Source organism: Ursus americanus, chromosome 3 (genome assembly GCF_024610735.1).
Source record: "Ursus americanus isolate L20-20 chromosome 3, mUrsAme1.1.p, whole genome shotgun sequence".
NCBI lineage: Eukaryota > Metazoa > Chordata > Mammalia > Carnivora > Ursidae > Ursus > Ursus americanus.
This window is the reverse complement of record NC_142129.1, coordinates 92848724-92875620: the sequence shown is the minus strand read 5'-3', so window position 1 is coordinate 92875620 and position 26897 is coordinate 92848724. Positions and strand designations below refer to the sequence as shown.

The 26897-nt window shown below is 45.0% G+C and overlaps 1 protein-coding gene across 1 annotated transcript in view; it reads right to left on the bottom strand.

Annotated features, from left to right (window-relative positions):
- The window catches only part of HECW1 (HECT, C2 and WW domain containing E3 ubiquitin protein ligase 1), a 419927-nt gene that overhangs the window by 207185 nt on the left and 185845 nt on the right, over nt 1-26897 (bottom strand). Inside the window, exons 2-3 of the mRNA XM_045793669.2 lie at nt 23841-24165; nt 16162-16269 (exon numbers count right to left, since the gene is read on the bottom strand). Coding sequence (XP_045649625.2) covers nt 16162-16269; nt 23841-24165 — 433 coding nt within the window. The remainder of the gene's footprint in view (nt 1-16161; nt 16270-23840; nt 24166-26897) is intronic.

The window sequence follows — 26897 nt, the reverse complement described above, 5'->3', positions numbered from 1 at the left end:
ACCTAACCAAAGAGATAAAAGAACTGTACCCTGAAAACTATATAAACACTGATGAAAGAAATTGAAGATGACATAAGGAATTGGAAAGACAGTCCATGCTCGTGGATCAGAAGAACAAACATTGTTAAAATGTCTATGCTACCCGTTTAACGCAATCCCTATCAAAATACCACCAGCATTTGTCACAGAGCTAGAATAAAGAATCCTAAAATTTGTATGGAACCGCAGAATTACCCTGAATAGCCAAAGCAATCTCGAAAAAAGAAAAGCAAAGCTGGAGGCATCACAGTTCTGGACTTCAATTACATCATAAAACTATAGTGATCAACACAGTATGGTACTAGCACAAAAACAGACACATAGATCAGTGGAACCTAATAGGAAACCCAGTAATGAACCCACAGCTGTAGGGTCAATTAATCTCCTACAAAGCAAGAAAGAATATCCAATGGGAAAAAGACAATCTCTTCAACAAATGGTGTTGGGAAAACTGGACAGCAATGTGCAAAGAATGAAACTGGATCACTTTCTTACACGATACACAAAAATAAATTCAAAATGTATGAAAGGCCTATATGTGAGACCAAAAACCATTAAAATCCTAGAGGAGAACACAGGCATTAACCTCTTTGATATCAGCCATAGCAACTTCTTACTAGACACGTCTCCTGAGGCGAGGGAAACAAAAGCAAAAATAAACGATTGGGATTTCATCAAGATAAAAAGCGTCTGCACAGTGAAGGAAATAGTCAACAAAACTAAAAGGTAACTTAGGAAATGGGAGACGTTTGCTAATGACGTATGTGATAAAGGGTTAGTATCCAAAATATATAAAGAACTTATAAAACTTAACACCCAAGAAACAAATAAATAACCCAACTAAAAAATGGGCAAAAGACAGGAATAGATATTTTTCTAAAGAAGACATCCAGATGGCCAACGGACACATGAAAAGATGTTCAACATCACTCATCATCAGGGAAATGCGAATCAAAACCACAATGAGATACCACCTCACACCTGTCAGAATGGCTAAAATTAACTACACAGGAAACCACAGGTGTTGGCGAGGATGTGGAGAAAGGGGAACCCTCTTACACTGTTGGTGGGAATGCAAACTGGTGCAGCCAGTCTGGAAAACAGTATGGAGTTCCTCAAAAATTAAAAATAGCCCTATCTTGCAATCCAGCCATTGCACGACTAGGTATTTACCCAAAGGACACAAAGATACTAATTTGAAGGGAAATATGTACCATCAGGTTTATACAGGCATTATCAACAACAGCCAAATTATGGAAAGAGCCCAAATGTCCACTGACTGATAACTGGACAAAGAAGATGTGGTATATACACACTATGGAATATTATTCAGCCATCAAAAAGAATGAATTCTTGCCATTTGCAAGGATGTGGACAGAGCTAGAGAGTATCATGCTAAGTGAAATAAGTCAGTCAGAGAGAGACAAATACCGTGATTTCACTCATAGGTGGAATTTAAGAAACAAAACAATCATAGGGGAAAAAAGAGGAAAACCAAGAAACAGAGTCTAAACTACAGAGAACACATTGATGGTTCCCAGAGGGGAGGTGGGGGGGGATGGGGATTCAGGCTAGAATAGGTGATGGGGATTAAGGAGGGCACCTGTGATGAGCACTGGGTACGCGTGGAAGTGTTGAATCACTAAATTTTACATCTGAATCTAATATTACACTGTGTGTGAAGTAACTGGAATTTAAATAAAAACAAAAAAAAGCAAAAAGCATGCAAGATTAAAAAAACACACAGATGTACAGGGAGGAGGGAGGAGATACAGAATGGGTTAAAATGTAAATAAGCTTTGCTTCCTGATTTGGGTGCTATGTACATGGATGCGTTCACTTTCTGAAAAATTCATAAGCTCTGCCTTTAAATTTGTGCATTTTTCTGTTGTGTTACGCTTCACTTAGAATTTTACCAAAACAAAGCAAAACAAAAACTGCTTAGTGGAAAATTTACAGCTTTAAATGCATACATGGAGAAGAATAGCTAAAAACCAATGAGCTAGGCAGCCATCTCAAGAAATTAGAAAAAGAACAACAAATTAAACCCAAGGAAAGTAGATGGAGGGAGATCATCAAAAATAAAAATAAGAGCAGAAAAGAAAGAAACAGAAAACATACATAGAGGATCAAGAAAACCAGAAGTGGGTTCTTTGCAAAGATTAATAAAGTAAAAAAATCTGAAACGAAAAGGAAGCATGAGACAGGGCTTCGGTCCTCTCTCCTGGGTGGAGCTGTCCCTAAGCCTCCCTGGGGGCATTCAAGCTGGAAGCAGGGATCCCAACAGATCCTCGGAGGCCAAATATAGGATCAGCCATAACACCACAAAGTCTAGCACCTTCTGTGCCACATATTTTTTATCCCAAATCCTGGATTACAGGCGTAGGTCTCTGCATTTCAGTCCAAGTAGTGGGGAGGCTTTTGACTGGTCAGATGGTGGAGAACCGAGTTCCTTAGGATTGAGACAGGACCCGTACACCAAGAATGACATTCCATCCTACCGAAGAACTGCTGATGGTAAGAAATACAGCTCCTGGCATCAAGGGAGAGGGTCAGATGGAGACCCTGCCCCATATTCTACCCTGATTACAAATGCCTTAAGCCAGCTCTTGACCCGCTGCTGCGTGTTCTAGAGGCTTTTCAGGGAAGTATGTACTTTTCTTAGGTATTAGCCAACGTTTTCCAGATCGGTGGTGCCAGGAAGTGCAAGGATGCATTGGGGCAGGGGTGTGAATGTATGAAGGACAGGGTTGAGAGTGTGTGGGTGGAGAAGGGAAGCGATCTCAGCATGACCTTTACAATGAACTGCTTCGGTTCAGTAAGAGCATTTTGAATACTGACTTACAAAACTGGATCAAGGTGAGAACCACAAGGGAACGTCAGGGGCCTATTTCGGAAGACCTAACTGTGGGAGAGTTTTCAGGACATTGGGGCTTGAGATGTATTACAGTACCACAGTAAAGCAGGTCAGAGCTCCACACCCATGGCTATTCGGGAGGTCGGGAGGGTAGCAATCAACCTTTAGGCGGAGTATGTCCTTGACCGTACACAGATCTTAGGGATGGTAGTATGAGGTGGTGTAATTTCTGATCACCAGATATTCCTGTGACACTGATATTTCACAGGGCTGATATGTTACCAGCGCCAGAGACACAGCTCACAGAACTCTACCAAAATAGCTCTCCTGGAGTCACGTAACACAGACGGTCACGCTTTCATCTTGTGAATGGGCTGCGTGACAAGGTAAAAATCCTCCGAGGTGGGCTAGCCTGGCAAGAAGTGAGGAATGTACCCTAGTAGAAAAAGCTGCTTTGCCCCTGGATTCCCCTTTGCCTCACGGGGTGCCTCTGTTCTCCCCCTACCCAATTTTCCCGTAGATTCTAGGAGACCTTCAACTTTCTCACAATGTGGTGCTCCGTCAGGACTAACGCGGTCAGCTGCAGATGGGACCAGAGTTTTCTGGGGAGAGAATTTTGCAGGCTAGGAATATTCAGACCTGCAGTTCCGGCCCAGGAGAGCCCACCCACCAGTCTGGCTCCCTGCCACGCAGGACGTGGTAGCTTGAAGCTCGTATAGAAATGCCAGGCCATCTGGCATGATGCATATTGAATCGGCTGCTGCTTTTCCCAGGTGCAGTTGATTCCAAAGCCTAGGATACAGCAACTGAATCCTGAGTCCCTCTAAGAGACCTCTGACATCAAAAAAGCAGCCTTATGGCAGGCAAATTCCTTTCCTGAAAAGGGGAACAATGCGCTCCACTGATGTGGGATTTCATGAAAAAATAATATTTGCAGGTTTAGAATTTACGGCCTTTTGGGAAAAACTCGATTTCTGAGTTGGAGGCCTTGAGCTTCACTATATGGCTGAGTTGGGGACACCGTCCAGGAAGAGAGTCTACACACACTGAGACGTATGATGGGGCAGGTTAGTGTCAGGGCTGTTAGATAAAAAAGTGATGAATGAGGGACACGTGCCATCCCATAAAACCCAGAACTATTAACCTGGTTAAGGGTGCAAGCCTTTGATGGGCTAGCAGGGCCTCCCTTTCCATATGTCTGGCATGCACGGGCCAATCTGTGGAACTGGAAATTTCAGCATCTTTTTCTGGGTGGGCTCAGAGATGAGTCTATACCAGATAACCAGGAATTGTCCGAAAGGAAAGTGTGTGGAGGTGGGAGAGGTGACAGAAGATCATCGAACGCACCAAGTTCAAGCTCTTGCTTGTGTCAGAGGTGGTCAAGCAAGAGGGGCATGTGTCATTAGAAACAGTCTTGATTTGACATAAATATCCCAATGGTAACTATTCCCTTACTTCTACACTCGGCGAGGTGGCAGGAACCATAGGCTTTGTGAAATTCTTACCACCTTGCATCTGGCTTAGCTTCTTGCCCGAAGCCAGCGTGGAACTTCCCATAAGCTTTGCATCATCCTTCCGCATTTCAGAGAGTCTCAGGACACCCTGATCCTTTAGGCGAGTTCTGGATTCCCTGGCTCCTTTCCAGCCTTGGCAGGTGCCCCGACGCAGGGACGACCTGCTCCTGTTCCTCTTCGCTCCGCCGCCGACAGAGGGCGCTGGAAGGGCTGTGCGCAGGGACCCCAGAGCCCCGCCAGGCTGAGCAGGTGAGGGAGCCACGTGTCAGGTATCCAGAGCTTCTATTTAACTGGCTCTGATGTTTTAATATTCATTTTTTGGTATTGAGTTTGCCTGAAATTTGTTTTCTCCAATTTGGGAACTACCTACGATTAGGCTAGTAGAAGGAGTGAGGTCTCATGGTAGATTATTTTGGCTGTTATTTTTCATGTTCCCACACCCTTTCGGCCTTTTCCCTCTGTTACTTTTTTATTTTTTTATTTTTTTGACATCATCTCCTCTTCCCCTTCTGGAAAAATATTTCATGTTATTTATATTCTTTGTTCTTTCATCTGCTCCTTTGTTAAAGGGTCAGACAGACCTGAAAATTTTCGGATTCACTAGAAATTCATATTCTCTATTATGGAAAACCCACACGGTAAAATAAGCCTCTTTTTTTCAGGGGTAACTATTAATGGAGGTGGGGAGAGATCAAGGGGTTTTAAATACAAGAAATAGAAGTCCCATGAAAGAAAGGCTTTGAATATATGGGTTCAAATTTCTAGATTTTGTATGAAAATGGCACTGCTTCATATATGTTATTCTCTGATAGATGGTGTGCTATTTCTAACTAGATTTTCTCCAAGGATATGGAGGGCATAATGACACAGTTCCTCCCTCAGAAGACACGATCTTTGGTTTGGATTTTAAAGAGAGATTGGCACTCATTCTGGTGAAGCTGAAACACAGCTCCCTTCCCCTTTCAGCTTTTTGTCTGTCCTCTTCTCTCAGGTAACAGCTGGTAGTAGAAACGTGGGTCTAAATATGGACCAGGACTGCCAACTCTGGTTTTGCTTGGAAAGCAGGAAACAGGGCTGAGATTAGCAGCTGCGACAATGGATGAGGCATTGTTTGCATTTTCTAGACCTTGTGGGTGCTGTTGGGTTTTTCAGTATTCTTGGGTATCATATCAACTCTAGGATTTTGAGAAAAAGTGAGATACATGAGAGACTGAGGTCTGGATTAATGAGAATTTGTGAGGAGTTCGTGCTTTTTTATAGCATATGAACTCTGAACTCTTTCTTGTCTGTGCAAAGGCCATACGGACGGCATTGCTAACAGCATTTGAAAATGGCCTTGGAGTTGACTTGGGGAAAACCCATCTTGGTTGATGACAGCAACTCCTGGGGGTAGCCTCTGAACTGGCCCCAGGTGTGTGCAAAGGAGCAGGGACAAGTGTGTAGGAAGGCACACATAGTGTTCAGGGAGGTTTCCCTGACCCCTGTGGGTCTCTGTCCTCACAAGAACACTACAGCCGTGCATGAAACAGACTTGCCAGAAAGGCTCAGTGGATCAAAAGGAAGACATGTAAGTTGGCAATGAAGTAGAAAAGGGAAAATTTTCCCTTCCCACTGCTCTTCGAGCATCAGCTTCCAGGACCTGAATCAAAGAAGGAAGAGTTGCTAATCACTAAACTGGTTGGTCCAATTCTCAGGGTGGACTGGCCCACGTTTACCGAAGAGCAGAGTAAATCTGCTTTAAAAGGTGGTACCTCTCTGCCACCTCCTTATTCCAAGAAGTTGGACAGATCAGAAGACTGCATTCTGTCTTTGTAGCACCCACTTGCCATACGTATCTGCCCGGGGACCACTTGGTTCCCTCCCTTACCCGTATTTCTCTGGCCTCTTCCTCTAGATGGCTCAGAGGCCATCTGTGGAAAAGACAAGACATAATGGTTGTCGTCCTTGAGCATAAGTCTCTTGCTTTCTACACTGGAGTTCTGAGCACTAGCTTAATTAATTCATTAATTAATTGAATAAATATTTATTAGGCCCCTCTTAGGGAGATGCTACTAGCAATAAAAAAAAATCTTAAAAATGTTGTCTTGGGGTGCCTGGGTGGCTCAGTCATTAAGCGTCTGCCTTCGGCTCAGGGCGTGATCCTGGCGTTCTGGGATCGAGCCCCACGTCAGGCTCCTCCGCTAGGAGCCTGCTTCTTCCTCTCCCACTCCCCCTGCTCGTGTTCCCTCTCTCACTGGCTGTCTGTCTCTCTGTCAAATAAATAAATAAAATCTTTCAAAAAAAAAAATGTTGTCTTGTGGTGAAATTATGGGTGATTTTTACTTTGATCTTTTCTTCTAATTTTGTTGGGAATAAGTAAACTTTAAAAAATGTTTATACAAACAGGATTCATACACACCTAACAAATACATTGAAATAGAGAAGATTCTGGATTTATGTGTGTGGAAGTAACTGACATCTTAGATAGTGTCTGTCTTCTAATTTGAATTTTCTCTATAGCTTTTAATGGTGGAGCCTACTGAGCTCCTCACTCAGAATCATCTGGATGGGAGGAAGGCCACATATTAGCCACCTCCACTTTCCTTCCCCTGCTCAAGGATTTGCTAGTGCAGTGACATCTGGGTTCCCATTTTGATGGCCATATAACTTCCCTGCCACTCATTCTGGGAGGTATGCCTCCAGCCCTGACTCTGACTTCAAAGTTCTATCTAGTTTATAACCTGATACCCCACCCTCCAGGGGACCAGAACCCAGCACTGAAACTCCACCTTACCGGTGGGGGCCCTTCTGGCCTACTTTGATCTTACCAGGACATCGTACTTAGTGCTCAGGTCAGACTGCCAAGGTTCAAGCCCGGTCCTACTCTGTGAATAGTGGACCAGTTGCATTATCTTCCTGCACCTCAGATTCCTTATCAACAAAAAGGGAAAGTATTATCTGCCTCCCAGGGTTTTCATGAAGGTTAAGTGGGATAATACGTCTTAAGCGCTCAACCTGGTGCCTGGCACACGGGGAGAGCTCAGAGATGTTTAGTTGCACGGTTACTATTATGACTCCTCTATTCAGGACATCAGCCTTATGCCAAGTGGCTGCCCAGGGGTCAGATCTTAGAAGCCATGCACAGATCCCCAGGGACAAGCACAGGCCACCCCCTGTGGGATGGCTGCAGCCACCTTCATGCCCATCTGCTCTGTCTATTTGGATATCGTGGTCATCAGCTGGCCATGCCCTTCGGACACGGCTTCACCTACCTGGCTGCAGGTCCAGACACAGTGTCATAGTTAGGTCAGGTTCCCTCGTCTGCCCCACATACTCTCCTGCCAACTGTGGCCTCTCTGCTCTCACCTGCACAGGCCTTTATGGGAGAGCTCTTGTGTCCCCATCTCATGGAGATGAAAATGGGCCGAATACTCCCTCCTTATCGTGTTGAAACACTGTCTTGAGGCAGAGGTGGGAGAGCCTCATCAACCCTGCTTGTTTCTAGCTCCCTGTGTCTGTGGTTTTGTGTACAGAGTGGCTTTGAGAGGGACGGAGAGAGTCTTTTTCTGAGGCGTGCTAATTTCACTCTCCCACGTGTGTCCAGGTGAAAATCACTCCTGAGTTCTTCCAGTTTCTTCTTATTTCCCCTCTTTCTGGGCAAGGTAGTCCGCACACACGTTTTGTCCTCGAGTCCTGTCGCTATCCTGCCCCACCGCACTTCTAGTCACCCGGTCCCTAGCAGGTCAAGGGCTTCCAGGAAAGGCTGGCCTCTTCACTTTCTCCGCATCCCGTTCCTTCTGACTCCTTAGGAGCCCCAGCCCGTCGAACGCCCAGCATCCCCATGACTCTTTCCTGAGGCTGACAGGCACAAGCAGGTGAGTGTGGCGTCCACCCCAGGTCTACTACACACACTACCACATCTCTCACAGACTGTTCGCTCCTCAGAGGCAGTGGTGACGGTGTCCTCCTCATGGTGCTGTCATGAGCATAACAGGATGTAAGAAAGTGGACACAAGTGAAATCAACGAGAGTTCTCACGTGATGGCTCCTTCCATATCGGTCCCCATGCTCGAGCCCATCTCAGTCCTGTTCCCCATGCTGCCGCCTCAGAGTCTCTCACTACCTCCTTGCTGGAGGAGCGTTCGGACGCTTTGATCTTCTCTGTCAATGCAGACATACGAGGGGACCAGCACCATTCCAGTGTGCCCAGGACCGAGAGGCTTCCCGGGACCGGGAACTTTCAGAGCCCAAACCAGGACCCCTCTGAGCAAGGCGGGATGAACTGCTCACCCTACTCTTCAGCCTGCAGTCTTTCTCATCAGCTTGTTGAATTTTCTTTTTACAAACACCACAGCCCCCCTATGGCAACTCTCCACAGATGCTTTCCACACTATGTCTTCCATGACTCCTCCATTGGCACTCACCAGGCCATGTTGTTGGTACCTCGTCTGATAGTTTCTTCTCCCTGATTTCCATGGCCCCGTTCTTTTGGTTTCTCTGATGGTACAGTTACTATCGCTACACAATAAAGGAACCAAAACCTTAACAGCTTAAAGCAGAGCTGTATTATGATCTCTCAAAGTTCTGCGAGGTGCCCGGGCTCAGCTGGGCAGCTCTCCCGTGGGGTCTCGCGTGCTGTTAGCATGGATCACAGCTGGGCTGCGCCTGTTATCACCTGGGTGGGCATGGCTGGCTGGCCAACGATCTCTCCATGCAACCTTACACATGGCCACCTTGGGCTTCTCCTAGCACAGCAGTCTCACAGCTCCAAGAGTGAGTGTTCTAAAGGGTAGGAAGTGGAAGCTACCAGTCTCTTCAAATCTGGGCCTGGAAGTTGGCCCAGCATCACTGTAGCATGGAAACTCGCACAGGAGAGGAGACTGGAACGGCCTCCTCCGAGAGGACTGTCAAGGAATTTGTGCCCACACTTAATCCTGCACACTGAATGATCTCTCTTCCTCCTCCTCCATTTCCTCCCCCTCTTTGTCAGGACTCTGTCCTCAACTCTCACCTATTCCTGCCTACCCACCCCCCAGGCCTTCCCGCCTTTGCAGGTGCTGTCCCTTGCCTGCAACGATCTCTCTACCGCTTGGCCCCCAACACCAGCCCTTCCTTCCCACTGACTCCGTCTGCCTACAAGCTCCTCTTATGCGTGGTTAATAATCAGGTCTGTACCGCAAAGCTGGCCCAGGCGCTCCTTCTCTCCACCGATACAGGCCACAGTAAAAGATATGTGCTTAGACGTAAGCACATTCCCACTGCAATACAACAGCCTTGGCAGGCAGGGACCAAGCCTCTACCTCTCGATCTGAGGCCCCGAAGATGAGTACAGTTCCCAGGAGGCCTCTAGCGCTATAAGGTTAAGAGAGGCAGGTGAATCTGTATTTCCGTTATTGACACGGTGACTCAAGTTTACTCCAGAACAGTCTCAGTCTGTGATAAGAGGGCCTGACCAATTATTTGTGTTGATGAAGAGCTTTCATTTCATTGGGAGAATCTGCCACAGGTCCAACTAGAAGCCAGAACTACCTGTATTGCTGCAAATTTGAACTATTTGGTCATACCTTTCTGTTGTCTGTAATAATGCTTAGTTACTCTTTGTATTGTCTGTGATTTAATCTGATAGACTGACACCTCTGTGCACTAAAGCTCAATGTTTCTGCTCTCAGGTGTAATGGAATGTTCGACATGGTAAGAAGCGGGTACAATCAACAGTTTGGCTTCCCCTATGGGGTAGACTGAGGGCAAGCCTGCTGTGTGTGTCTCCTCACTCGTATGTCCTTGCATGACTTATTTTCCCACATGGCTCTCTGCCCTCCCACTGCCGCAGTCCCATTGTCTCATTGGTCCTGTTCGGCCAGAACCACTGCACACTTAGGTCGGCCTCTGGTAGCCCAAACGTTATGACTGTGTGACTATTTCCAGCCATTTGACTCTGGCCTGCTAAAGAGTGAGTGATTGTATAATTGGTGACGGGGTTTCTTCCTCTACCATTCCAGGAGATTTATCTCCAGCAAGATTACTTCTTTTAGGCTTTTAAAGCAAAATGTGAAGGAAATAAGAAAGGGAGAGCATCATGAGTGTGAGCCACAATCAAGAGGAGGTTAATGGAGAAGTTTAGGTGGGAGGAAAACTGGAGGAATTATGTGGTGAAAGGGGAAGATGAGTTTTAGGAGTACACTCTTTTCTCAAACTTTGAGAAATATAAGAACATAGGCAATATTGAAATTACTTTATGATTGTTGTGGAGTGCAGCTTTGACCATGACTTCCCTCTGGGATCGTATTCGACTGGATGAACAATGGAGTTGTCATGGTGTCCCAGGAATTATATAATAAAAATAAGATGATATAATAATAGGAGTGCCCATTGTCTTGCATATATTTATATGGAGCCATACTTGTTCCTCACAAAAAACCCGTCAGGCAGTGTGAGTGCCAGGTTTACGTGTAGTCTGCCCAAGTAGACTTGAGACTTGTTGAGGGCTTGGAGCCTATGACTCAAGTGTTTACTGTACTACAAATAGAGACGTCTCCTTGGACATAACAAATCAGTGATTGAAAATGGCAGCCCACAGTGTAGTTCTTCACCAGACTGGTGCTCACACCAGAGTCGTCCTGGTAAAAGTATGCCCAGATTCAAATAAAAGGCTGCAACAATGTGTCACCTGAACCATCTGGATTGTCCACCTGACCAGATCCCTGTGTCTAATCATGGATCTGGGTGGCCTCCCAGCTCCAGCAGGGCTCGTCCTTGCTCTTGCTGCATTGCCGGAGGGGAGAAAGCATGTGCCAGAAATGCTAAGGAGGGGAAGCCAGCTAGTTCTCCTGGAGCCCTGCTTTTCCTTCAGTGCCCTTCGGTCTTCAACTCTAGCTGCAAAGCATTTCCCACAGAAAACTCCCCAAATAAAGCCATTCAGTTCACAGTCACCACCATGACACCCACTTGTCCATTCCCCGAGTAGAAATGCCAAGTGGAGTATACACTGCTGATGTGACCCCTCTCAGATCGGCACCGCAATCCTAGTTCAAAGCCTCCTACTTACATAGCAGGTGTGGCTCTACCGGACACATGCAGCACTCACGGGGAGAATCAGCTCGTCTCCGTGGGGCTGCCTTGTCGGTGCTTATGTTAACTTCATTTTACAAATGATCAGACAGAACGGGCCACACTGGGGGGGGGCGGGATATTGAGCTCACATACCTCTCGCTTGGAAGCCCGTTGCCTAAGTGTGGACTGAGAGGCAAATCCTGACCCCCTCCCACCTGTGTAACCCCCTCCTCACCATACTCAATGGGTGTCATTAAAAACTTACAGCAGGACTAGGTGCTTAGATTTGCTGTTCAGTATAACTAGGGGCACGGGGATGATGGATGGAAAAGGACTGGAAATGTGCTAATGTTTGGGGGACATTCTTCTGACACATGCTGGGTGACAGAATCAGCGCCAGCAGTGATCCGGGTGTGACTCTGGAGGTGAGGGCCAGCGTGGACGTGGGGTAGGACCAGTGACCTGAGCAGGGGCGGGAGACGGAGGCAAGGCAGAGCAGTCAAAAGGAGTGCGGATTTCCGGTTTACACCTAGACATCTGTGAGAAGGCCACGCTCATGACTGTGATAACATGACACAACCCAGGGAGGTCCCTTTGGGAGAAACTCTTTCGGTCATCATCAGCGGGGGCTGAAGGCACACTGCTCTATTCTTCCTGCTACCGATGGGAACTACAGCGAACAGGGAGCTACTTGAAACAGTTCTGGGCCAGGGATCAAGGAAAAGATGCCTTCCCTGGAGAATCATTGCTTCTGGGCAATGCAAGCCCCAATTTTGAAGGAGTCCTAATAGCAGCACACAATCAGCAAGGTCTGTGGTGACTCCTGAGGCTTGATTCTGGCCCGATCTAAGCCCCGCTGCATATATGAAAGACCTAGTAATGGGGTTACAATAATGATACAACATTGTGAGATTTGATCAGGATGAGAGGAAAGCTGAAACATCACTATTCTTTTCTTTTGTCGGTGTTAAAATTTGCATCTTTTTGCAGTTCTCATATTATAGCATTTATTACTATAGTCAAACAGCCAAGGGCCACTAGGGAAAAATTATGCCAGAGAAAAGGAAACCATTCAGGTTTTATTTCTTTTGTGTTTTATCATGCATGTAACTCATTGGAGAGTGCACGAAATATTTGTTTTGAATGTTCCTAATTTGGTAGTACTTTCCAAATCTGATTAAGTCAGACCTTTAAAAAAAATCATATAAATCAATAGCAATTACCTAATTCTAAATTGAATCATAATTCCAAAGAAATGTACTGTTAGAACATTATAGACTCCAGGTAATCAGCGACATACTCCCACTCTTATAAAAGGAAAAACGAAAAACAGAAAATAAAAATAAAATAAAAACCTCATTTATTACTTTATTTATTTAATTTATTTATTTTTATTTTAATTTAATGCTCGGATAGAAAGAATGGCCTTCTGTTGTATTTCAACATTTAAAACCTGGCCAGTGTGCAAAGTTTGTAAAATAATTTTTAATTTTAAGAACATATAATTTACTTACTAGATTAATATGTTTCTTACTATTTAGAGATCGCAAGAGTCTTATGTTTTATTAATATCAAAAATTTCTGTAACCTTCTGGATACTGGCCTGGCTTCTGCCTTTTATTATGGCGAGAGGACCTTTGATGTTTTGTTGCATTAAGGAAAGAGAGCCATATTAGAACATTTTGTACATTCAGTCCCTTCCTATTTGTTAATTTGGTACTTTTTCAATCATACATTTTTGCAAGTATCAGTTATTTCACATTAAAAATATAAATTCATATGGCATATTAGATACGGTTTTAATGCACTCAGACCCCTAAAGCTATAACCCATTACAGCCTTCTAATTTATTTGATTTATATGTGTGCCCTGAGTTAATATTCTAATCATGTGCAAACTCCATTAAGTTTTTTCTTGATGAATTTTTAGTTTTTGACAAATGATATTACATTTGTACGGAATAATACATTCTTTGTATATGGAACCTGAGCTTGCTGTATTTGTACCCACTTTCTCAACGTCAGTTTCATCCATTTGTCCAAAGCACTGAGATATTGCGAGTCCAACAGGAATACTGCCAAGTGAGAGCTTCTCAACTTTGCACCAGGACATTTGTAAAATGTCATTTTTCTAAAGTGCTCAATTTTTTAGTTATTTTGAATATGACTTGACAAGGCATTAGTTTATTCTAGGGCATTGTTACTTAACCAAGTCCGAATACACTTTCGCTCAATTATGACAATATTTTCTATAATTTACAGAGCTGGTTTTACATTGTAATATCTTTCTGGGGGTACTTAAAGTGTTTCTTCATACTTCTGATGAAGACAATTATATTACATGGTTTTTTATTTGAAATGAACATACGAAAAGATGTTCTATATGTCACAGAAATCTTGAAAAGAACTGCTTTGAAAGGAATGGCACTATTGCTAGATTAATTTATACACGAACCCCTCTTTTTCACATTAGCTCATAAAATTTCACATTATCCTTCGTACTTATTTCCTTGCCTCTAAAAAGACAAATATTTGCAGGGGCGCCTGGGTGGCACAGCGGTTAAGCGTCTGCCTTAGGCTCAGGGCGTGATCCCAGGGTCCTAGGATCGAGCCCCGCATTGGGCTCCCTGCTTCACTGGGAGCCTGCTTCTTCCTCTCCCACTCCCCCTGCTGTGTTCCCTCTCTCACTGGCTGTCTCTCTCTGTCAAATAAATAAATAAATAAATAAATAAAATCTTTAAAAAAAAAGACAGTATTTGCAGGATGTGCTCATTCCTGCACCATTTTGAGCTGATATTACATCTTGACCCTAAATGGTTTCTTTCTCAATTAGTTAGAACGCCAAAGAAGAAAATAGGTGTACAGTAAAGAAGTCCTCTCCACCCAACTTCCAATGTAGATTGGGGCATACAGTCCGCTATTGTGTCTACTATTCATTACAAATGCAAGCTTTTACCTTTTTTGTTCTTACTGCCATTTGGGAAGTCACTAGGTAGCACTAGCTGGAACCCATCTTTATCCCCAAGTTAAGCCCATTTGTGATAAATGATGCTATTTGTGGGGTGGGGAAGATACTGGCATGACTTGGGCAAAGGAGGGCATGCTGGGGAGGATGGAGAAGTAGGGTTGAGGCAGGAGGGTGGGTCTTTGGTCTTGGCAGCCCGGCAGAGAAGTTTCAGTTCGTGTAGTCAGAAAGCAGAGCCATGAGGCTCTTGGCCAGATGGTATCAGAGTTGAGTTCAAGGCATTTTGTCCGGTATCAGCATGCAAAATGGATTAGGAGGAGAAAAGCTTGAGGCAGGGAGATAAATATAAAGGAAAAGGAAATCTCTTGTTGAGAACTTCACTATGACTAAACCAAAGTCAAGGACCAACCACATCTCATAAAAGCATGTCCCCTCTACATCTGATAGTATCAAATCTCCTGTCTGTCTACACATTCCACATGTGCTAATGCAAAATAAGGGGGCATTTGTGTCCTTTCCAGGAGGAGAGATACCATACGCTTCTAACGGGCAGACACTAGACTTTTCATTTTCAAATCTCGGATCTTTGAAATATAGTAAGTCTTATAAAATGCCTACTGAGTGGATGAATGGAAATGAGAGTGAATAAAAATGGGTGCAAAACATGAGCATATAGAGCATATAGTTTTGTTTTGTTTTAATATTTTTTTATTATATTATGTTAGTCACCATACAGTACATCCCTGGTTTTTGATGTAAAGTTTGATGATTCATTAGTTGCGTATAACACCCAGTGCACCATGCAATACGTGCCCTCCTTACTACCCATCAGAGCATATAGTTTTGCTTGAACAATGAGTCAAATGGTAACAGACAACTTTGGGTGTCTGGCCACATGCTTTCCTCTGAGAACTGGACAGTTGGAACAAAGGAGTATTTCATCATTGCCTTTCAGAAGTGTTACACTGACTGAATCCCTGCTATGAACAAGAATTTGCAGGAAGGGACCTGTGCATTTAGCACTCTCCAGTACCCAAGTGGAAGGGAAGGACTTGTAGATAAGGGTCAATGGTGCATTCCTTCGGCTGGTAAACATGAGGCCTTCATGCAATGGGAAATATATCAGTATGGGGACCTCTGAAAAGAATCCCTCTTTAACTGTAAAAACGATTTTTTTCAAAGACAAAAGAAAATTCTAGAAAATATCTCAGTAAAATACATGATGACACGTTTATACACCCAGAAATGTCAGCAGATCAGGAATCAAAGAAACAGGTTGGTGGTAGTCATGTATCATCAGCATCCTGGGGAACCAGGGCCGGAGTCAAAGGTCAGGGCAAAGCGTGGACTCTCCCGAACATGATGGGGCCATGAGCAGGGAGCTTTGAAGAACGGGCTCAAGCGAAGCCAGAACTGGATGATAGGATACAGCAGGGGCAACTACTGCAAAGTTAGAGAGCAACTGGAGGGGCCACAGGGTGAAAGTTAAGAGATCTAAGCCAAAGGTCCTGAATCCAGAGGCCTATGAATGACCATGAGCCAAACTTCTCTTTGAAACGAAAAGGAACGGCCCCCTGGGCTGGTTTGGATGGCTGTTGCCCAACTGCTCTAGGGCTCACTTCTTACTATTTTGAAGCATTTCATAAATCTGTGGCTCTCTTATGTGGCATTTCTAAGGGAACACAATGCAACATCACAGAGAACAAAGCTGCTGATCTCCGCTTTATCCTGAGCAATGAGAATGGGAAAAGTACTCACGTTCCACAAAGTAAGAGCTGGCATCGATCTTCCAGACGATCTGGCCCCGATGAGAACCATTGACTCCACGGTTCTTATAGTCCAAAAAGTTTTCTGACAAGACCTCATCTATATTCCCAGGGAAGAAAGAAGCAGAAGAGAAAAAATATATCAGCTAACAGCATATTGAGGGGGAAAAAAAGGGGGAAAGAGCAAAGGATATTAATGCCAACTCCAGCTCAACAGAAGAAAAAGCCCCTAGAATCAGAATCAGAGAGCTGCAAGTATCCTCAGGTACCCTCCGAACCAACCCCTTCGTAATGCAGGAATCTCCTTCCCACTCTGCAATACTCCTAAGATCATCTAGTTGGTTTGTGAACACTTCCAAGAACAGAAAATAATTGCTTCTGTGGCAGTCCATTTCACTGTTGAACAGCCCTCACGTGTGTGAAATCTGAGTGTGAAAATCTTCCTCCTGAAACTTTCAGTAGCTGGTCTTTATTTGGGTCTGTGAATAAGTCATAAAGAAAACATCCAATCACACTTTCTATTTGGGTCCCAGTCATCATAGGCTCCAACCTATAGCATCTCTTCTCCAGCCTGAATACCTATCATCCTGTAATACCTGGGACTCATCCATGAATGTATTCAACCATCCTTCATGCACTCATACATTCATCAGTTCATTCCACAGATATGTATTGAGATCCAACCATCTGCCATGGCAGGAGCCATGGTTGGGCAAGACCAAGATGGTCCTTTTTCAATTAAAACTTACAAATAATTGAGGATACAGACTTTAAACACCAAGGAAAGAAATAAAGGTATGGTTACAACTTGTGATAGGGGTTAGGAAGGAAAAGAACGGGGTGCTCTGACAGGGAGTTTCAAGGAGGGAGGCCAACAGGGGTTCAGGGAAGCACTGAGGGAGAAAGAAGCCACAAGGTTAGAGATGCGGGTGGGTGTGTGGAGGGCAGAGAGAGAGGCTCTGACATGGTGTGCAGGACCCAAGTTGAGGGAGAGCTCCTGCATGGTGGCACTGAGAGGAGCTTGTGGGGGACTGTGTACTCTTCCTTTTCTGCTCTTTCTCTGCTCATCACACTGCAACTGACAATATCCTTCTGACAGCTGGTGACCAGAGAGGAACCCAGCATTCCTGGAGAGGACCGATCCCTGAAGACCCAGCTGACTTCCTCCTCTCTGGTGCTAGACCTCACGTTTTCAGTGCAGACTAAGGCAGGGATATGAATTTTACTTTGATCATCTATGGGGCTCTGGCAGTTTCCACTGCACCAGGAAGTAACCACTTTCGCTAAATGGATCGGAAGCTGTGGGAAAACCATGTTTGAGAATCCAAATCCACCAGTGACAGAGGAATAAAGAAAACTGAGAGCAGGCCCCAAGCCCCAGCTCTGCAGAGAGGAGCCAGGTCACTGTTATCCTTTTTGTAACTTAGATACCCTGAGGTTCACCTTCTGCATCTGACTGGACTGGGAGAACAGTCTAGAATGAGATGCAAAGAGGGCAGGGCTTGCAGCTGAAGGACCCAGCTCTCAAGGCCCTTTGTGCTGTGTACCAATGGCATTACGTCTACCATTTCGGGTCCTCACCTACAAAGTGGGGGCGTGGAGTCCTAATAACTGGGACCTCCTAATGGAGGACTAAATGAGATAACTGGTCAACCTGCTTGTGACCTGCCATGTTGAGTGCACAGTTTTGGCCGTCTCTTCTTTGGCAAAGATGATTTGGCAAAGCAACACTGTCTCTGCTTCATTAATGGCAAGAACTCTTTGTATCCCCTGGAAAACCACTTGGTTGCAAAATTTGCCCGTCTTAATATTCACAGTATGTGCTCACAGCCCTGGTTGGGTTATGAAGATGATTGCATAATATGTCTTTTACAGTAATTGCCTCATTTCTGCAAAAAAGACATAATATTTTCCTAGCTCCCTGGGTCTTCAGTACAGATATAACGAGTCTCACATGCAGATAGAGATTTGCCTCATTATGGCAATTCTCTAAGGAGAGGTATTTACTCGAATCTATCCACTCTGATCACCAGAATATTCATTTCAACAATTACAATCAGGTATCCATGTAAATAATACCTAGAAAGGGGATGTTCATTCATGCATTAGGCAATCGTGTATTATTTCCTCCACTTGAGGCATTGTGGGGACACACTGGTGAACAAGATACGGTCTATGTTCTCAGAACATTTCTAATAGATTTGGGGATTTATTCAAGAAAATAGGCAATTTCATTAAATTACAGTAAGTATAAGAATTGGGGCACAAGTGAGGAAAGGATGGGGTGAGTAGGCAGGAAGAATCAGAAAAGACTAATGAGGATGGCAAAATAACACACATTTTAAAGAGAACAAGATATATGTCACTGTACACGTTTAAACGCAGCACATTTTAAGAGACGGTCAATTGGTCCTGATAAGTAGTGCATTCTCTTACGCTAATAATACTTCATAACAAATACCACGCAAGAAAATAGAACAGTCTATATTCTTGCCTGGGCCATCTGTGCTGAGAGGTCAGCTCCTTCCCCAAAGGCATTTATTGCCAAATGTTAGAAAAGTTACTGGTCTTTGCTTGGAAATCAAGTGTATTGTGGGGGTCAGATGCAGAAAACCAGAACTGGCCCAGATATTTCATGCAGAAGGAGATTTAATGCAGAGAATTGGGTTTTGGAGAAATGGACTCTAGGATGGGCTTCTGGGAATAGCCCCAGAATAACTCCCTGCTTCTGCTTCACTCAGAGAGGCCTCATGGGAACTGCTGAGTTCAAGAACCTCATAGAACAGCCAGTGAGCAGGAGAGCAGGGGCTCCCGCCCCACTCACAGAGAGCAACCAGCCCGTGGCAGAATGAGTATCGGCCACCACCACGTTGCCCATGAAGTGACTGAGCGGACGGCAGGGCACCCCAATAGAGACCTGGATTTCTCAAAGCCATGCTTGAGTTAGCCACAGGCTAACCAGTAGGAGGAACCCCAGAGCTCACTTCCTCCTTCCCCATCTTGCATAAGTGCATCTCACGAAGGGGGAAGACGGTTGCATGGGAGCGTGAGACATGTCAGTTTTGAGGACCAGATTCTGGGCTAGAAGAAGGCACTGGAGAAGAGGCCTGAGATGGATGGTGGGGGTCCAGACAGGCCCTATGCTACCCCGAGGATTGGCAGCTCCTGGGTCCTATGTCCCAAAGTTCTTTTTCCCATGTTCTTTGTTACGGTGGAAGTCTTTTTATGAGAGCAATGTTTGTGTGATTACAGGGATATTTACAGCCCCTTGAGGCAGGAAGGCTAGGCTACCTTAGCGGCATGGGACCTTAGGCATCTGATTTTATCCCTCTGGGTCTCTGCTTCCTCACTACAACCTGGGTACGCTATCCATACCAACCTCAAAAGTCTGTTGTGAAGACTGAATGAATGAATACAGGTAGTGGACTTAGAACAGTGTCAGACATCACTAATAAGTAGGTATTTCTGTTTACAGTCTGGGCTAACAACAGGGCCTTTTTTGGCAAAGCTCTATGATGGACATGAAAATCCATTAATAGTAACCTAAAACATTAGCGCAGGCCAGTACTCTTCAAAGTTTTGTCATGACTCATTTCGTACAGAACACATAGAGATGTATTACGTTCCTGAAAAAAAAGATTCTATTCGCTGAATGATATTTATTTCTTCTAGCGTGTAGAATCCTACTCTCTGTTCCATAGTCAATAATAGAGAAAAGGGGGGCGCCTGGGTGGCGCAGTCGTTAAGCGTCTGCCTTCGGCTCAGGGCGTGATCCCGGAGTTCTGGGATCGAGCCCCACGTCAGGCTCCTCCGCTAGGAGCCTGCTTCTTCCTCTCCCACTCCCCCTGCTTGTGTTCCCTCTCTCTCTGGCTGTCTCTGTCAAATAAATAAATAGAATCTATAAAAAAAAAATAAGAAAGGGTCTTTACAGATTGTTAAAAATTTGTATCAGAAAGTTCCAGTGAAGTTTATAGAAACAGGACACCTGAGAAGCATGAAATGTATTTCTCTTGCTTTGTCTTCAAAATGAAAACTGAAGCTATGCTTTCTATACCCGAATCTGTAATAGAAAAATGTACAACAAAAAGACCATTGCTGTGGAGAGCAGCGTGGACAAGTGAGCACAGAATCAGTTAAAAAAGAGAATTGATGCCCTACCTACATCTCCTAAGTCCAACAGAGAAAAATGCAACCTGGCTTTCACTTCTCGGAGGAACTCATGCCTCCTGGTGATCGAGTGGGGGCAAAAACACCCTTGACTGAGAACGTCCGGTCTAGGATTAAAAGCATTCATTATAAGAACAATATAATTTTTAAATTGATAGATCTATCTAACGGAAAGAAGAAAAGAGAAAAACAAAAGAAACAAAAAGAAAATGCAGTCAATAAAGCATATGAAGAAATGGTAAAAGTAGGTCTTAATATAACAGTAAATACAGTAATGGAAATGTGCTCTTCTGGCCAATTAAAAGCCAGAGACCCCTAGATCAGAACACAAAGGCACACACAAACGGGTACATTAAAAAAAAAAGACAAAGTCTGAAAATGAAGAAAAGTAAAAGATTAAGCAAGTGTGAAGCAGAAGAAAACTGAGAGACTAATCTTAAACAGTTAAAAAAAAAACAAGAGAATTCAAGGCAAAGAGTAGCACAGGGAACACAGACAGAGCTGTAATAATAAACTGAGGAATTATAGAGGAAAAAGATCATGAATCTTTTTGGTAATTCACATCAACATATACCGAGCATAACATCGACAGAAGTAAAGGTAGAGATAGTTACATTAAGATTAAAATCCAAAAAAATTTTTACTAGCAAATCTGCACACACTTCATTCAAAAATCAGAAAAGACAGAAAGTCAGAATATACCGGATTAAACTTTCTACCTATTAAATACACAGGAGAGAGAGAAAATCCTTGGTTTGCAAGGCGCCCTGTGAACTGAAACTTGTATGTATCAGAATTGTGTCCTTGCTCTGCACGGTTCTTGGAAACTGTTACCATTGTTACTCAGCTGCCATGGAACTGGGCAAAGTAGGGACACAGCCTCGGGCGAAGTTTGGGAATGAAGGTAATTTGCCATCCCGCATCCAGAGAACGAGCTCCCTGACGAGGTAGAAGAAGACGCGAAGTATCGATCCACAGGCATTTGCAAACGTGCAGTGTCGCATCAATTCTGCTCAATGCTTCTAGAAGAAAGCTATGTTTCCCCCTCTGTCTTGGAGATAGGAAACCTGGATCTCTGGACGACGGTACCTGGCAGGGGCCCTCCATCTGGCCAGTGGCAGGGTATGACTGTCCCTGAAACCACATGATCTTTCCCCATTCTGTGTCACTGGGAGAGAGGATCCTTTATCACACTGTCTCGCGCTCATGAACACTCCAGAAAGGAGCGCAGCCACATGGGATTTCACGGATAATAGTAACGGTGATGCTACTGGCACTGCCCCCTCACTGGGTTCCTGGCTAAGGACAGCACTGGGGTCAGTGGGAAGGCCACACATCCTCTTGCACATCCAGGTGTCTCACTCTTCCTATGGCAGAAGAAAAGTCACGTTTGCCTGGGGAGCAACAAGGTCAGGGCTGAAAGCACCACAAGCCTGGCCTCACCTAGGCACTCAGATTGTCCGCGGACGTGGAGCGGCCGATACCTGATACTGCACTAGAATGTGCTGGGATGTTCCAATGGGCAGCATGGGGTGTGACACCAGCCCAGGCAGCTGTGTGGCCTTGGGACCCCCTGCACTGGCATTACTTCCACGGCAAAATGACAGATTAAATTAAATCATCCCTTCTAAAAATTCTAGGCCGACATCAGTGACTTGATCTTTGGCCAGGCACTGCAAAGCCGACAGATACGTTACTAAGGACCCACAAATTACGAATGCTTAAGACTCACAGATAATTTTGGATTTGGAAATTATTTCTGAAATGCTATGTTGCCGAAAGTGTTGGCGTTTCGCATTAAATAACTTCACAGTTATATATATGCAGCTACTATGAGAGGAACAAACTGTCAAGCTAAGATTCTAAGATGATGAGCTGTGTTTACTTTTGTCTTAGTCAAAATGTCATGTTAACGCCAGAGCTGATTCATTCCCAGAGTTTCACGACGTTCGATGCTGCTGACCACTCCTTCCTTCCTCCACCACCTTCTCTCAACTTCTGTGACGTGGTCTCCCAGTTTGGTCCTAAGTCTCCGTCCCTCCTCCACCTCCTCTGCCCCTCTCCGTCCCTGACAGAGGCTTTCTGGTGCTCTTGTCTGTGGCCAAAAATCTAATGGCCTCACGTGCTAAACACGTAACATTCCTAAGGGAAGTAGTGATGAGTGGGAGGGAGGCTGTGGCAGAACGGAAGGGTACAGACAGGCTACCCGAAGCAGCTAATGCTTCACTTTAGTGGACTAAGGCCAAGTCGAATTATGGGCTCAGTCTGCCAGATTGAGGGCTTTTGTGACAGAAGCTAGAAATTTGGATTTCAATGTGAAATCTCTACACTTTTCAATGTTGATAACTAATCAAATTTAAAACAATATGGACTAAAAATATGCTTGGAGGGCTGTTAGTTTACAAGCTCTGTTGTAGATTGATGGTATCCAAACAATATTATTCAAGAACTATTTTTAAGCAAATTAAATTTTACCTAAGTCCAATTTATCTAGTCGCCACTATTTGCGTACAAATTTCAAAAATTGCATTTCTCCATCTTTACAATACCGTGTGTTTTGTAAATACACCAGCCAAGCTGATTTCAAAACCTTTAAGAGAGCTAAAAATATTTCTCTGACAGCTAGTCAGATCAGATCCCCTTTATTTTATCAGAAAAACAGTCCAGGTTGTAAAATACTCATAATAAATCCATTGGTTTCTGTGTTATTCCATGAAATTAAAATGGGTATTGTGGATCTAAATGTGTAAATTGCTCCATGCACAGACTGACAGCAGAAGGCCTGGCCTCCCCCTGAATTTGATGCCTGACTCTAGAGACATCCCCAGCAACCACACCTTAGCTTTCTGGTTAACGAGTGTAAATGCACCAATTTCCACCACACCTGATTCTATCACGTACAATAGATCACATCCATTTTTCAGGTGATTTCAAATTTGTGAGCTCTGTCTTCTGGAGCACACAGACTTGTGCGTTTTCCTCTCAGCTCTCACTCTGTTCCTCAGCCTCGCTGTACGTTGAATCCAGTTACATCTTTTGAATACAGAGCAGTGAAATGTTGAAAGCGCAGGTGAGAAGGGGCACAGGATTATGTTGGAAACAAAGTGACATTCCCTCCACGGAGGAGTGCACCCATCCGTGGCTCTGGTCTTACGAACACATGAACTCGAAAACTGATTTTTGATACTAACTGATTGGTAAGTAGAAGAGCTTCTATATTTGCAAATGGCAATGACATTGTGTTCAACCATGCCTGGCCCTTCTAGCTTATGATTTTCTTCCACTGAATGGAGATAGCGAGAGAAGCCTTAGTGCACGGTCTGCAATGTGCGAGAATTTGGCGGATACCCCATCTGACTGCAAATCGTGTGAGTCTGTTGAAATATTAAAGCATATGTAAAAGTCAATGGTGAATGATATCCTTGAACACCCAAACCCCACCGCGGAGACCGTTCTGTCTGCAGCGCGCTGTTGGCTGGTCTGGCTAAGGGCTGGTGTACTCACCGATGAGATACATGCCAATCCAGTCTCCAGCATCGACTTCCTCCTTGATGTCCCAGTGGATCACCAGGTCCTGGGAGTGCCCTATGGAGTAGTAGGAGCTGCTGACCATCAGTGTGGAGCGGCTGTCGGACGTGACCAGGTCGGTGTCGCTGGTGGAGCGCGGGATGGTGACGGTGCCATGGGGGCCGTTCCTAATGGCCATGCTGTGGAACTGGCCGGGGTTGTAGCTGTGACGGAGCGGCTCCTTGCACCGGCGTCGATTCTGAGAGTTTCTAGATGGAGATGCCATGGCGGCCAGGCCTAAAAACCTGTTCTGGTACAGATTCTGTGGGGGCAAAGAGACAGTTAGCAGGGGTGTAAGACACCAGCTGCATAAGCACTGTCTGCGCAGAGAAAGGAGGATGTGCTGGGAGAAACGAGCTGTGAGTGAGCAGCTCTCCGAGGGAGATCTGAAATACAGCATAGAGCATCTTGCTTGGGCTTCACGCGGGGAAGGCAAGAACAAAAATGCAAGCTCACCAAGGGGCCGTGCGTTTCCATGCTCTGCTGGAGTCTGTCTCTCCTCGCTCCCTCTAGCCCGTGGGTATTAGAGGGGCCCAAATGGCTCTGGCGGTGGGCTGCCCCCACACAAGCTGTCATCTCTTGAGAAATCCAGCACCCATTCGATTAGATCTAATATTATCCTTCGTTAGGGTATTACGGTTATTATCACTGAACATTTTCGTGATCCCTGCAGCATTCAAGTCCCTACACACAGCCCGGAATGAGAGGTGGTCCCTGCTGGCTGAGGCCGCCAGTCCTCCGTTACAACTCTCTACCCTACAGAATGTCCCCAGCCATCTGAGATTTCTACTAAGGACTTCCAATACCTCAGTAATCTTCCGACACTATACTTTTCAACAAAATCCCATCTCAGAGGACTATGACTGCCTCGGAGCAGAAACCACCGTATCTGATGAGAAAAAAGACACGCTTTTTATTGTTTGCAACACTGAGCACTTAATAGGAGCTGAGCCGACGGACAGCAATAGCCGGAATGTTCTGGATACAGACGGCTTTTAAAACACAGGGAAAAGGGGTGCCTGGGTGGCTCAGTTGTTAAGCATCTGCCTTTGGCTCAGGTCATGATCCCAGGGTCCGGGAATCGAGCCCCACATCAGGCTCCTCGGCTGAGAGCCTGCTTCTTCCTCTCCCACTCCCCCTGCCTGTGTTCCCTCTCTCACTGGCTCTCTCTCTCTGTCAAATAAATAAAATCTTAAAAAAAAAACAAAAAAAAATCATATCGAAAAAACATCATATCGAACTAACACAGGGATTTTTTTTTTTTAAACAAGGAAGGGTGATTCTGACTTCATCCAAGTATATTAAAGTTGGGATTTAAATGTATAATTTTGGGGTGCCTGGCTATAAAAGTACATGCTCTTCTACAATAGAACACTTCTGTTTTCAAGAAGAGAAGATCAAGGGGGCGTCTGGGTGGCTTAGTCGGTCAAGCATCTGACTCTTGATTTCAGCTCAGGTCACGATCTCAGGGTTGTGAGATCAAGCCCCACGTCAGGCTCCGTGCATGGAGCCTGCTTAAGAGTCTGTCTCTCCCTCTCCCTCTGATACTCCTTGCTCTTGTTTGCTCTCTTTTTCTTGAAAAAACAAAAAACAAAAACAAAACCCCCCAAAAGACAACAGGAGAGAAGATTAAAGCCTGAGAACGTGTTGAGTCGTGCAGTGTAGATCCCAGGGACAGTTCCTGATTGCACACATCCATCAAATGCAAGTTTCTATTTACTGGTCACGAGGCCCAGGCCTCAGCAGCAGTCCGCTCTGCTCTTTAGATTGCCTGAGTCTGTTGCGCCGTCACTTAGGCCTGCACATTTTCCATCCTCCAAGACCAAGGCACGTGTAAAAAGTCCATTAACCTGATGAAGCCCAGTGTTGGCGTTCTCCATCTCAGTCCTTAATGGCCACGCGGCAGGCCTAGCCGTTCATTATCTGAGTCTCTTGTTAGGAATTCCTCAGGCCCCACTGGCGGTAGCCATGGCATTACTATAGGCAGAAAAGCCAGACTTCAGAAAGCATCTCATCATACTATTGGTACCATATGGTCTTATTTTTTTCAAAATGCTTGTCATTGTGACAATATGAAAATGGACAGACCACGGTGATGCCTGGAAACCAGTCCTCCTCTCAGGAAGATGGGTAAAGCCCAGGGAGCATGACCCGTCCATGCACCCAGCAGGCCCCCTGGCTCTTCTGAGCTGTTCAGAGAGGACGGCACTAACCTGACCATCCTGGGGGGGGGGGGTGTCCAGAGACTTTTTTTTTTTTTTAAGAATTTATTTATTTATTTGACAGAGAGTGAGAGACAGCCAGCGAGAGAAGGAACAGAAGCAGGGGGAGTGGGAGAGGAAGAAGCAGGCTCATAGCGGAGGAGCCTGATGTGGGGCTCGATCCCATAACGCCGGGATCACACCCTGAGCCGAAGGCAGACGCTTAACGACTGAACCACCCAGGCGCCCCGTGTCCAGAGACCTTTGTAACATCTCCAAAAAAAGAAAGGCTGCTGCTAGGGCATAACGTTTCTGCAGTTTACATATACTTTATGAATAACATCTTATGGTATTACTATGGAGATTAAAAACAACCCGGAATTAAATAGTCCAATTTATGATTACAGGTTAAACCAATGTTGGTGCGGACTTACCAAATTCCAACCTGGGTATCGCTAGACATTTAATCTTCCTGGTCCTCAGTTTCCTTGACGCAAATCAAGCTCTTAGCATAGTCGGTACTCAATAAATAAAAATCTACTAAAATACTCCTGGTATTGCTTTACTAAGAAAAGCTCGCTGAAACACAGGTCCTGGGCCGTCGGCCAGGCTCACTCACTGACCAAGGGTCTCCTCACATCATCCCCAGAGCTTCTCACGCTAAATTCCTTCCGCAACAAGTCCCCAGATCGTTTCTAGTCATGGCCCCGCAAGTTTTCTTGCAAAACTGAAATTCCAAGCTTAAACAGTCTAGTGTATTTATAAAGGTACCCAATATACCAATTTTTTGGAG